The sequence below is a fragment of the Prenolepis imparis genome, unplaced genomic scaffold (genome assembly GCF_030444845.1).
Source record: "Prenolepis imparis isolate NDT839.2.m4 unplaced genomic scaffold, iyPreImpa1.0 SCAF_648, whole genome shotgun sequence".
Lineage (NCBI taxonomy): Eukaryota > Metazoa > Arthropoda > Insecta > Hymenoptera > Formicidae > Prenolepis > Prenolepis imparis.
The window spans coordinates 1-15,117 of NW_028141806.1; the positions used below are offsets into that span (position 1 = coordinate 1).

The following is a 15,117-nucleotide window of genomic DNA, read 5'->3' on the forward strand; positions in this document are numbered from 1 at the left end:
ACAAAGATATTCAAAATTCAAAATGACGGATAAACCACATGAAAATGCTATAAAAAGCGAGGATCATACAGTATTTTCCAATTTTTCATAATTTTTAATTTAAAATTATAAATATAAAATCAATGAATATATTTTTATACAAATGTTTAAACAGTTTTCGCAATTTTTAGATAGTCATAATGAATTTTTATCACATGTTCATTTTATCACATAAAAATATATTCATTGATTTTATGTTATAATTTTAAATTAAAAATTATGAAAAATTGGAAAATACTTTATGATCCTCGCTTTTTATAGCATTTTCATGTGGTTTATCCGTCATTTTGAATTTTGAATATCTTTGTAATATTATGATGGTTTTCAAAAATGGCTACTACGTACAAGAAGATTTTCACAGTGGCTACTGCATACGAGAAAATTGTTAGAACGAAGGGGAATGATTGCGTTCACTCATATTAATCGTCAATCGAATGGACTTCAATTAAATTGATTCACTTCGTCGTAGAAGGAAGGGAAGTCTTTGATTACATTTGCTTAAATCAATCATTAATCGAAGAGATTCGCATCAAATTTGTTATGATTAATCATTAATTAAATAATTTTCGATTAAATTTTTCCTAATTAATTGTCAATCGAGCAGTCTTCGATTAAATTTGCTCGGTTCAATCGTCCATCGAATGACTTTTAATTGAATTCGCTCATACTAATCGTTAATCGAACTCTTCGATTAATTTCGTTTATATTAATTGTTAATCGGATGACCTTCAATTGATTCCGTTCATATCAATCGTTAATTAAACAATCTTAGATTAATCTCGCTTATATCAATCGTCATCGAATGAACTGCGATTAACTTTTTTTTAAATCAATCGTTAATCCAAAATATTTTAATTAAAATTGTTTTATCAATTATTTAATTTTCAAAAAGTAATTAATATTTTTTCAACCTTGAATAGAAGGGAAATGTTCGATTACGTTTGCTTAAATCAATCATTAATCAAAGAAATTTGCATTAAATTTGTTATGTTTAATTATTAATTAAATAATTTCTGATTGAATTTTTCCAAATTAATTGTCAATCGAGCAGTTTTCGATTGAATTTGCTCGGTTCAATCATACATCGAATGATTTTTAATTGAATTTGCTCATACTAATCGTTAATCGTACATCCTTCGATTAATTTCGTTTAAATCAATCATCAATCGGGCGACCTTCAATTGATTTCGTTCATATCAACCGTTAATTAAACAATTTTACATTAATCTCGCTTGTATCAATCGTTATCGAATGAGCTGCAATTAACTTTTTTTAAATTAATCGTTAATTTAAAAAATTTTAATTATAATGGTACACTCAATTGATAACTAAACATGGTAATTAATTGAAAAAGTAATTAATTATATACAACTCTGCGTGTGAGTTTCCCGCACCCAATTCGGATTCTCATCTGACCAGAAACGAAAATTTTGATTATTAACTTCTCCCGTTAACGTGAAAGTTGCCTCGTCTGTAAAAACAATTTGATAAGGGAAGATGGGCCGGACATCTATTAGTGCCATCATACTTTCACAAAAACCTATACGACGCTCCAGATCTCCGTCTTGCAATTCTTGAACATATTGTAATTTGTATGGATAGAATTTGTTTTTCTTTAAAATTCTCCAAACGGACTTGGGAGCAATATCGTGAATTTGAGCGGCTCTGTTAATAGTAGAATTGGGATCTTCAATAAATGTCTGCATAACATCAAGTTGTTTTTCTTCGTTAGTGACAGACGATGGTCTCCCTGATTTAGAGCGATTTTTTACGCTACCAGTTTCTCTAAAACGTTCTATTGTTTTTAAGACAGTGGACTTATTAATTCGACGATTCGGATACGTCTCATTAAATAATCGATCGACAGCAGCGTACGATCGCTCGTTGTCACCCCATCCACGCATCATGAGGATAGTGATTCTTTCACGTTCCGACAATTCGCCAGCCATTTTTAAAACGTTTAATTTTTAATCTGCCTAAAATCTGTGAAAACAACTGATTTTGAGTAGCCGTGAGAACAACTGATTTTAAATAAATGAGGAGGATCCTACCATGTAAGGCAAGATAGAGGTAAGTTTTTCACATTGTTCTCACGGCTACATAAAATCAGTTATTCTCGCGGCTACTCAAAATCAGTTGTTCTCACGGCTACTCAAAATCAGTTGTTCTCACGGCTACTCAAAATCAGTTGTTCTCACGGCTACTCAAAATCAGTCGTTTTCACAGATTTTAGGCAGATTAAAAATTAAGCGTTTTAAAAATGGCTGGCGAATTGTCGGAACGTGAAAGAATCACTATCCTTATGATGCGTGGATGGGGTGACAACAAGCGATCGTACGCTGCTGTCGATCGATTATTTAATGAGACGTATCCGAATCGTCGAATTAATAAGTCCACTGTCTTAAAAACAATAGAACGTTTTAGAGAAACTGGTAGCGTAAAAAATCGCCCTAAATCAGGGAGACCATCGTCTGCCACTAACGAAGAAAAACAACTTGATGTTATGCAGACATTTATTGAAGATCCCAATTCTACTATTAACAGAGCCGCTCAAATTCACGATATTGCTCCCAAGTCCGTTTGGAGAATTTTAAAGAAAAACAAATTCTATCCATACAAATTACAATATGTTCAAGAATTGCAAGACGGAGATCTGGAGCGTCGTATAGGTTTTTGTGAAAGAATGATGGCACTAATAGATGTCCGGCCCATCTTCCCTTATCAAATTGTTTTTACAGACGAGGCAACTTTCACGTTAACGGGAGAAGTTAATAATCAAAATTTTCGTTTCTGGTCAGATGAGAATCCGAATTGGGTGCGGGAAACTCACACACAATATCCACAAAAAATTAATGTATGGTGTGAAATAATAGATGGCTACTTAATAGGGCCGTTCTTTTTGAAGAAAATCTGAACGCTCAAAGATATGAGAGATTACTTGTAGATCAAATAATTCCAGCCATACGAAATATTTTTCCAAATAATTTCGAAGAAATATGGTTTCAGCATGATGGAGCTCCTGCTCATTTTGGTTTACGGCCACGTCAAATTTTAAATGAGACTTTTCCATTACGATGGATAGGAAGAAGGAACAGAAATGAGGGAGGAGAGGATTGGCCACCTCGGTCACCAGATCTAACTCCTCTTGATTATTATCTATGGGGATACCTGAAGAGTAAGGTTTACAAAACAAAACCTGAAAGCATCCAAGAATTGATACAGTGAATAAGGAATGAAATAGATTTGATACCTTTTGAGACGAATCGTAGAGCCATTTCTGCATTCTATCAAAGATTGGCATATTGTCAGGAAGTAAATGGCAGCCACTTTCAGCATTTACTTTAACACACTGAGTAAAATTTATTTTAAAACACGGAGTAAAAGGTTTTGAATCATTAAAGAGAGATAAGAGTTTTCAATCGTCTGTTCTGCAACCTATCACCACTATGTACACATTCACACTTGTTTAGCCACACGCGCGCGCGCGCACACACACACACACACACACACACACAAGGGATCAAATTCATGCCACTTCCACGCAGTTGATCCTGGATAACACTAAGTGCATGAAATTTCGAAATTTGAACGGCCGCCATTTTGAATGAGGGGGTCGTAGCGACTTAAAATTTGAAGGGTGTGTTTGTTATGAAAAGACCTTTCAAACGAGTCCCCACTCGACCCTTAATCCAATTTAAAATTTTCAACCCCCCTCTTACCCCCGCGTACCAGTGGGTGGGGGATGATCGGTATCCATGTCATAGGGTAGCTTTTTTGATAAATCAAAATACGTGTTTTACCGTTTTTTGATATTTTCATTTTTACAAAAATTATTTAGGGATTTCCACACTTTTGACAAACCCTGTATATACGTACTCAAATAATTTTTTTCGATTGATTGCATTTCTCTTCTGGTGTTACCATATATTATTTTACCATCTCTTAGATTTCAATTACTATTTCTCACTCCGGCCGCAATATTACTGAGAGGGCGCTAGCGCGCAGAGATCTTTTTCGAGCGACACAAACTCCCGTAAGACCATCGGTCTTTAATAGTATCTCGTCGGTGACCAGGTGGAATAAGTTGAATATTTCAAGACATTAAATAAGTATAGGGGTTTTTTGGGGTCGCCGAAACTGAATCTGATGTTAAAATTATGGAAATAAAAATGGCCGACCCAATATGGCCTCCAGGTACATAAAAAAAGTGTTCAGTTCGGCCTTGTAGGGTATGTTGTACCAAATATTTTTACCATGTACCAAAGTTTTATGCATGAATGTAACTGCTGATATTCATAGTGCAGCTTACGTTGGTAACATTGTTCCTGCGTAAAATTTCGAAATCAGAATTGTGATTAGCGATATCAAAAACCCTGAGAAACACCGAAATTCAAATTTAACATTTTTTACAATATTTCCATACCCTACAAGGCCGAACTGAACACTCTTTTTATGTACCTGGAGGCCATATTGGGTCGGCCATTTTGATTTCCATAATTTTAACATCAGATTCAGTTTCGGCGACCCCAAAAAACCCCTATACTTATTTAATGTCTTGAAATATTCAACTTATTTCACCTGGTGCATAAAATCCAACCCTTGTCGTTTCAACCCTTCAGAGCGAACCTTGGCCGATAAAAAAAAATACGTATCGAATATTTTTCATAGTTTTACAAATGTGCAAAGTTTCATTAAAATCGGTGAGTGACACTTCCGTAGGTTTACTTGTTAGTTTCTTTCAATCCGAAACTGCCAGTAATTTTAGCAACCGATGCCAGTCCGTACGGAGTTGGAGTCGTATTGTCTCACAAATATCCGGACGGATTAGAACGCGTAATACAGTACGCCTCGTGTACAGTGAATGATACGCAAAAAAAATATACGCAGATAGATAAGGAGGCGTATGCCATCATTTTCAGAATAAAAAAGTTTCACAATTTTTTATACAGTAATCGGTTTACACTGCTTACAGATAATAAACCGATCACGCAAATTTTTAATCCGCGAAAAGGTTTACCTGCGTACAGTGCGTTACGCATGCAACATTACGCAGTTTTCCTTCAGGGGTTTGATTTCGATATTAAATATAGGAAAACCGAAAATCATGGCAACGCCGATGGCTTTTCGAGATTACCGGTTAAAGATAACGATAACGCGAAATATGATGCGTTGGATGTGTACACGATAGAAATATTGAATATGTTACTAGTTAAAGCGGATGAAATTTGTAAAGAAACATTAAAAGATACCGATCTTTTGAGAATAGTAAAAGTGTTAGAAAAAGGAACAGATTTAAAAAAATTAGGATTACAGAATCACGAATTTGCGCTGTGCAATGGAATACTGTTAAGAAAAGACAGAGTTGTGGTACCTAAAGTTTTAAAAAATAGAATTCTCAAAGAACTGCACTCTGGTCATATAGGAATTGTTAGAATGAAAGGCCTAAGTAGAAATTACGTCTGGTGGAAGGGTATCGATAAAGATATTGTGAAAACAGTGCAAGAATGTAAAGAATGTAGTCGTTGTCAAAATAATCCGAAACCAGTTCCGTGGCATCATTGGGAGCCTACAGATGAGCCGTTCCAGAGAATACATATAGATTTTGCGGGTCCATTTTCAGGTCACAATTTTTTAGTATGCGTAGATTCATATACAAAATGGCTCGAAGTCTATGTAATAAAAAACATTACTGCGGCTAGCACAATAGAAAAATGTCGTGAAATTTTTTCGAGATTGGGTATTCCCCGGATGTTAGTAACAGATAATGGGAGAACTTTCATTTCCCAGGAGTTCCAAGATTTTATTAAAGCAAATGGAATAATACATAAAAGGACGACTCCATATCATCCGGCTACCAATGGTTTATCAGAACGGTTTGTGCAAACGCTAAAGCAATCATCACGTAAAGTCGAACTAACGAAAGATAATGTAAGAGAAAATGTACAAAAGTTTTTGTTTCACTACCGCATCACTCCAATTTCGGAGTTGAAACAATCGCCAGCCGAAATTATGTTCGGACGGAAACTACGTAGTCGATTAGATTTAATGATTCCTAAGGAACTGAATAAGAAGGAGTCGACAAAATGCGAAGGTGAAGCAAGAAATTTTAATATCGGAAATAAAATAGCCGCACGGGAATATCTAAATAAAAAAATCAAATGGCGTTTTGGTTCTATATTTAAAAAATTAGGTAAATTGCATTACTTAATAAAATTAGATAATGGTAAAATATGGAAGCGACATATTGACCAGTTACGAATGACGGGGCAAGGTACAACAGAATGTGTTAATGAGGGAGAGAGACCGGTGGTTAATTCACCAAACGAGTGTAGGGACGTCATCGTTCACACCTTACCCGAGGAAGAGACAGACGAGGTTGCGCATGAACGCGTCCCTGTAGAACAGGAAAACGAAAGGCGTACAGATAACTTAAACGCAAATACGCGTCCGCGGCGCACGGTTAAAGAACCGTCACATTTTAAAGATTATCTTGTTTCCTATTAATATATATATATATATATATATATATATATAATGATAAGAAATCTTTGTTAAAAAGGGGGAAGAGCTGTTATGTATTCATACATTTTATATTCCCCGCGCTTAAGGAGCGTTACGCCGTTGCGTGGCGCTATTAAGGGAAAAGGAAACGGAGCAGAATATCCTGCTCCGAGGGGCACTACTCGTCCTGCGTTCGTTCAAGCCAGGAGTCAGGACAGTGTGTTCAACCTCTAGTCCTGTTACTTTTTTGTAATACTTATTAAATCAGCAATTACATTATCATAGTTTGTTAACCGAATCAACGTGTTACTTATTGAGTCACGAACCCCCAAGCAAAGACATAATAGCCTTTTTTACATTTATAAGTGAATGATAAATAATTTGTTTTATCATGCTTATTTTGTAAATATATCCATCACATGGAATCAATATTTATAATCCAGTTTCATTTAATTTATTATTTCAGATGTACTATGTTATATTTTATGATGATTGGTGCTCAACAGTGCCACAACTTTGGGTGGATTCAAACAATAAAACTTTTTACTGGCCACCTAAAGAAATTAATCCCACAGCAGCCATAATAAAAAATATCCATCCCGGTGATAACTGGAATAAACAAATTTACGGGCGCATTATAGGACCATATAATAATTATTATCACTATTTACTATATAATAAAATATAATATTATGGTATATTCTCATAGCATCAAGCAACAATGTAACTGCAATGTAACATGTTTGTACAATAGTTACATTGTTGAGTGAACAATAATTTGAAATACATATAGGGTGGACAAAATAAAGCGTTACGAATTTTTATCTCCAAAAATATTGTTTCTAGAGAAAAATGTTTCAAATAAAAGTTGTAGAATTTCGAAGGCGGAAAAAAGTTGGCGCTACTGACTTTTTTCTAAAGGGTGGTTTTAAAAGACATTTATGTTTTTTAAAATGGAATTACTATAAAAAAAACTAAGAAAAATATCTCGTAAAATATTCATTTTTCAATAATCTTACCCTTATAACTTTTAATACAGAATATTGTGTAGAATCAATTTATATAAAAAAATATAGTAATTCCATTTAAATAAAAAAATGAGCTTTAAATCACCTTGAAAAAAGCCTTTTAGAAAAATGTCAGTAGCGGCATCTTCTGTCCCCCTTCAAGTCAAACAACTTTTGTTTGAAACATTTTATCGTACGATCACAAATAAAAAAGTTATTTGAGGTGTAAGAGTTAAATGAAACTTTTTTTATAGAAACTTATGAAATAGCTCGTAAAATGGAGAAAACAGCAGCAGACATTTCAACGTCTGAAGAAGGAAGATTCGAAAGTCTTCAATCAAATTCGATACAAAATTTGAAAAAAAGATTAATAAAAAAACCACGGTTTTCTGATGAATTGGATGATGACTATAATAATAGTAATATTATTTATCTTTTTAAAGTTATAAATTTTGTATTGCTAAAATATTATTACAGATACTACACATATTACACATAAATAATTTAAATTATATTAAACAGCTCATCTAACAAAGAAACCTCGCATGCCAATGCCTAATGCCTCTTATGTTCGAGCATCCAGCAATATTAGAACTACTAATAATACTGAAAAACTGGACAGTATGTACTACTTTAGTATATTATATATCTTTTAGTATATTATATGTCTTTTATTGCTATAATTAAATATTTTTATTAAAGATTTAAATTATATTATACAGCTCATAAAACAAAAAAAACTCAACGCGTATCAATACCTACTACCTCTTATGTTCGACCATCCAGCAATATTAGAACTACTAATGATACCGAAGAACTGGACAGTATGTAATATTTTAGTGTATTATATGTCTTATTGCTAATTAAGGGGGGACATTCACCCAGAGGCACCAAAAAATAGCCCTATATTCACGAATTTTTTTTCAGAAAGTATTAGGATTATCAAAATGGGATTTTTACCAGTCTATTATATGTATATTTAATAATATGAGGTAAAATTTTTATTGAAAAATAAAAAATATGACAAATATTGCTGCTGACGTCAGATGCTGTTGCGTTTTATGGTACGGTAATATGCAATCTATATGGTTTATCTGAAACAAAAAACTTGATAGATTCTTAAAATATATAGATAAATCTATAGTCTTTGTCGTAGCAAATTCTTAAAAGTCGCAATATTTGTAAAATGACACTTATCTATATATAAAAACAAATTTTTTATTTTAAAAAAACGATCATTCTTTGGCTGTTAAAAAACTAAGGGATTTAAAAAAAATCCTACGACACAAAGACTAGATTTATCAATATATTTTAATCAATCGAATTTTTTTGTTTCAAATGAACTATATAGATTGCATATTGGGTACCGTAAAACGCAATAGCATTTGACGTCAACAGCAATATCTGTCATATTTTTAAATATTTTTCAATAAAAATTGTACCTTATATTACTAAATATACATATAATAGATTGGTAAAAATCCCATTTTGATAATCCTAATACTTTCTGAAAAAAAAAATTCGTGAATATAGGGCTATTTTTTGGTGCCTCTGGGTGTGTATGTCCCCCCTTAAATATTATTTAAGATTTAAATATATTTAAAGATTTATATATAAATTATATCATCCAGCTCATCTAACAAAAGAATCTCATATGCCATCAATGCCTGTTGCGTCTTGTATTCGAACACATAACAAAACAAGCACTATTAAGGATACTGACAGATTGGACAGTATGTATATTTTAGTACAGTTAGTTTTCTCCCATTAAAGCAAGCAATAGTAACATCACCAATGTTACAATTTCCCACTCATCAATTACTATTACGTAACTGTTACGTGCAAGACGTGTTGTATTATAGTTATATTGATGAGTCGGAAATTATAATTGATATTATGTTACTATTGCTTAATGTTTATATGTCTTTTATTGCTCATAAAATAATATTAAAGATTAATAATATAAATTGTATCATATAGATGTAATAACAAAATCTTACCATACTTCAACATCTAGTGCATCTTATGTTCCACCATCCAATACTACTATAAGTAATACTGCGAAATTGAACAGTACGTATACTTTTCTCTTCTCTTATAATTTTCCTCTTTATCTCAATTTTTTCTAGTTATTTTATTATTTAAATATATTTTAATTTTTTGCATTTTAATATCTGTAAAAACATAAATAATTTATATAAAATATTCTTAGTTTTAATTTTATATATATTTTGTAGATTATATGACAAAAAATACTCACGTATCAAATTCCATTAATATACAAGCATTCATTAGTAAAAATATTGATGACGATGCTAATAATGATGACGAAGAACTCAATAGTACGTATACTTTGAATCGCCAACGGTCATACCACGTTGTCAAAACACCAGTTCTCATCCATATACTTTTAATCTTCTTTTTATTAAATATATGGAGTAATGATATTATCTGCAACAAAAAACAATATACATATACAGGGTGTCCCAAAGCACCCTTAACAACGCTCGTGAGCAGTTAGGGCACAGTAAACTGAACAGAAAAGTCTTATACCATTTTGCTAAATTCGCAATAATAATCGAAATATTTAATATTAAAGTTAGGCGAATAAGAGCGCGCTGAGATACAATGAGGCAGACGCTCGAGCCGCTCGAGCTATAGCACGGCCCAATATATTCAGCATTGGCCGGCGCGCGGTGAGAAGGGCGATAGCACAGTATATACAGTAGCGTAACTCTCTAAATTTCATGATACATAAAATGGAGTGCGCATGCGCGAAATCAGCGAGTATATTCAGTACCGCCATCTGAACTTTTCTCTCACTCTATCTTTTGATTTTCGCTCTCTGTCACCGTTTAAATCCCAGTATACTGTGATTTAAATGCCGGCGTAAATATTTATTTATGTCAGCAAAAATAACGCGAGTGCAAAGTGAAGAGTGACAGTGTTATAGAAATTATTAGTGGTGAAAGTCGTGAAAAGTAGTGCAGAAAGTGAAAAAGATTAAAGTTCTCCTTAGGAGAATAGTTAACCTATATGAATATTTATATAAGTTTTCAATTCTCTACTTGTAAGAAACTTTGATTTTAGCTACACTTTGATCTTAGCTTTTGTTTCAGGTGATTGTTAAGGTTGATCGTTGAAGAAGAAAATGGATAAAAAAGGAAAGCAATGGTGTGCAGCACCAGGTTGTATGAGTTTTGTTGTAGACAAGCGACACTTTTTTAGATTTCCAAAGGAACATGGCAGGTATGTTGTTTTAAGTATTATTTATAAAATATATATATAAATATTAATTATATATATATGTATATTTATATGTATATATTTTTAGTTAGTTGTGTATATAATACTTTCACATTTATAAGTTGTAATTACGCATACAGGTGGTTGGAATGGATAAAGGCATCTAAAAGGCTAGATTTAGAATTAAAAGGTCCAAATTATGCCTACCAAAATTGCACCTTATACCATTTACATTTTGAAGAAAAATGGCTTAGAAGAACAACGGTAATTCGTTTACATCCAGATGCCATATCAACTATATTTTTTGGTCCAGCTTTTGACAGGGAGTGAGTTTTTACTAATAATTTATATAGTATTTTTTCTAATATACATATATTACAATTTTTAATAATAATGACAATAATAAATTGTTTATAATGATATACATAAGTATGTTGTGTGTGTGTGTGTGTGTGAGTGATTAGAGAAATTATAATAAAATTAAATATTAAGTTATACTAACACTATACATTTCTTTTATAGAAACATGGATAAGGAGACAGAAGAAATAAGTGAAACAATAGAAGGAATTAATAACGAAGAAGAAATAATTACAACAGAAATAAATAACGAAGAAGAAATAACTGCAACAGAAATAAATAGCGAAGAAGAAATAATTGCAACAGTAATACAAGAAGAAAATATAAGGTAACAATAATCAAATAATATTTTTTTCTATTTAAATAAAATAATGCTTTATAATAATATAAAATTATTATATAATACAATTGTATGATATTTTATAGTGATATGCAGTGTTTGTAGCATATGCAAATTAATGTGGATGCTACACAGCTGAACCATAAGTTTTTATTTATTATAAAGTATCTTTTTTAATATTTATTTTATTAATATATATATAATCTCCATATATATATGATGAATAATTATGAAAATATTACTTTTTATAATCACATTTAATATTATTTTGCTGTTTTTTTATTATTTTATATTTACAAAGTTTAACTATATATAATAATTATTAATTGTAATAAATAATAGTAACAAGATTTTTATATATGCGTTTATTTTATAATATATTATATAATTTTAATATGATTTTTATTTTGAAAAGTAGAATTTTTTGTCACATTATTTTTCTTTTTCTTCAATGTCTAACAAATTTGGGTAATTTACAGGAGCACATCTAGCAGCATGCATCGAGGGAAAATTAATTCATCGGATAACAGTCCTCGCAAAAACAAATTACGCATGAAGATTTTAAAATTAAAAAGGCAGAACAACAAGTTGCGGCAAATGGTTAGACGACTTCGATTAAAACAAGAAAAGCAGAAGAAGACTACAGAAAATCAAGAAACTAATGACGTCCAAAATATGCGACAATTAAGTGGTAAGCTATTTTCTGGAAATTTTTTAAAACTATTGTCTGCGCAAATCGATGCTCTAACTAAAAACAAACGTGGAAGAAAATATGATTCCGATTTCAAGCAATTTGCGTTATCTTTATTTTTTTCAAGTCCGCGTAATTATAGAGAGTTGTTAAAAAGCTTTGCTTTACCTTCAATACGCTCTCTACAGTTATTTACACAATCCTGGAATATTATACCCGGTATAAATGATAAAATTTTTGATGCGCTAACTGTTCTCTTACAATCATTAGCACCAATTGAAAGACATTGTATATTGTGCATTGATGAGATGAGTTTAAAATCTTAGTTATTTTATAATGTATCGCAGGATAATATTATTGGTTTTGAAGATACGGGTGACGTAAAATCACATAAACCTGCGAAAAGTGCTTTACTTATCATGGCACGTAGTATTGCAGGAAATTGGAAATTTCCCGTTTGTTTTTGTTTTATAGAAACATGTCGGAGCATTGGTTTAAAAAATAATTATATTTGATATTATTATAAAATTAAGAAATTCTGGTGCTGTCGTGCATGCATTGGTTACAGACATGGGATCTAATTTTATACAGCTATCCCGTGAGTTAGGTATTTCTACAGAAAATTCAACATTTTTAGTTAATGAAGAGGAAGTGTTTTATATTTTTGATACTCCTCATTTAATGAAAGCAACTCGTAATAATTTAATGAAATATAATTTTAAATTTGATGATAATAAAGTTGCTTCATGGAGTCATATAGTTGATTTTTATAATAGAGATTCTAAACAATGAATAAGAATGGCTCCTAATTTAACTAAATGTCATATTGAACCAACTTCCTTTCAACGAATGAAAGTAAAATATCCTGTTCAAATATTTAGCAATCGGATAGCTGCAGGCATGTGTACGCAAATGTCGTATGGTTTTCTCCCAAGTGAAGCAGTTGGCACAATAGATTTTATTGATAAATTAAATAAATTATTTGATATTTTAAATTCATCCGCGTTAAATAATCCAAAAGAATATGGAGAAGTTTATAATGGTAGTGAGAAACAAATAGAGTTCTTAGAAAAAATGTTACATGTTTTCAAACATATTACAATAATTAATGCCAACGGTTTACGTGTTAATGTAAATATTAAATGCTTTCAATGCTGACAGATTACAATTAAAGGTATAATGCAGTTATGGGATAAAAAATTAAAATCTTTAAATTTTCCTTATCTTCGAACACGAAGAATTAATCAAGATTGTGTCGAAAATTTCTTTGGTGCTATTAGGCAACAAGATGGTAATTCTCTGAATCCGACACCAATTCAATTTATGCGTGCTTTTAAAAAATTGCTTAGCATTAAATTTTTACAGCATTCAGAAACTCAAAATTGTGCTCAGGATAATGACCAAATGTTAAATTTTATTAAAAAGCCATCAAGTTCAAATCAAAATACAAATTTTATACCATCTTTGCCACGTAAAATTTTAGATATCCCAAATCATGATTATTATTCCATGGATCTGCCAGAAGAAAATGCATTTACATATGTGTGCGGATTTTTAATTAAAAAGTGTATTGAAATTCATTCCTGTAATGCATGTACAATATATGTAAATGAAAATAAGGCTGTCTTAGATGATACTACATTATATTGTTCATTTCGAGCTTATTCTAATGAAGAGAATAATTTATATGGAAATTTAAACATACCAAGTAGCAATTTTTGTTTTTACATTCATCAATTAGAAGAATTATTTGTAAAAAATTTTGAAAATAATTGTTTTAAGAAAAATATTGGCAATTACCTTTTTCAATTAGCACAAACTGTAACTTTTGAACCGCCATGCCCAGATTTTCCTACAAATTTTTTGATAAAATTATTTTTACGTATGCGTATACATATATTTTACATTATCACAGCATAATAAATCATGCAAAAGTATTAGTAGGAAGAATAGAAAACTTTTAAATGTTTTACATTTATAAATCTTTTTTTTTAATGTTTATATAAAATAAAATGATAAAATTATATTTTATGATATTAAATTATATTATGATATTAACTGTACAGTCTTATTTTCATAATTTAAATTTGTGTTAATTGTGTGTTGATTGCGTTTTAAATTAAATACTAATAATTTTATTTATTTTGCATATTAATTGCATTTAATAATAATTAAGTTTGCTAATTAACAATGTATTATAATTTTAGTGCATATTTTTTCTAACATTTATATATTAATATTATATTTATTAATAGCGTTTTCGGTTCTATAATTTCATGCGTTGACTTATGCTATTTTCTATGTCTATTGTTTGTCTATAATTTCATGCGTTCATTTATTCTATTTTCTGTCTATTGTTTGTCATTCTATTTTTCCACTGACTCTATTATTGTTTTATTATTTGCATGAGTGTGTTTCTATGTCATTCTATATTTTCTATTGCATTGATTCTATTATATTGTTTTATGATTTGCATGAGTGGTGTGTGTGTTATATTTTATGTGCATTTCATACAAAATAGTCTATAATTCAATATTACATGTTTATTTAGCTTAATATAATTATTATTTTTTCTTATAATCTTATATTTATAATATATATTTTATATTTTATATTTATTTAGGATGAGCATAAGTTGCTGTCATCAAGATATATCATATAATACAAGCAGGTAAAAAATTGAAGAAGACAATTAAACTTAATTTTGTATATTATTATTAAGATCATTAATGTTTTATGTTTATACTGTACATGCATGTTACAATGTATTTTAATTTTTGTAGGACGCTTTCTTGTTTCTCTTTTTTTTCTCCCTCTCTGATTCATACTGAGGTGGCTCGAGTAGTGGAGGTATGATCAGGTGAGAGATTTGAAAGAGAAAAAGTATAAGTTTCCTTAATTTATTGCGAGTACTCTGCGTTGATACCACTGCTT

At 30.7% G+C, this 15,117-nt stretch overlaps 1 protein-coding gene across 1 annotated transcript; it reads left to right on the forward strand.

Moving 5' to 3' along the window:
• Positions 1-10,698: 10,698 nt before the first annotated feature.
• On the forward strand, positions 10,699-12,183 carry LOC145948747 (uncharacterized; the record flags this gene model as incomplete). Its single annotated transcript, XM_083058338.1, has 4 exons — positions 10,699-10,796; positions 10,934-11,119; positions 11,316-11,480; positions 11,972-12,183. Coding segments are annotated over exons 1-4 (661 nt in total), but the record flags the coding sequence as incomplete, so codon positions are not given.
• Between the last annotated feature and the right edge of the window lie 2,934 nt (positions 12,184-15,117).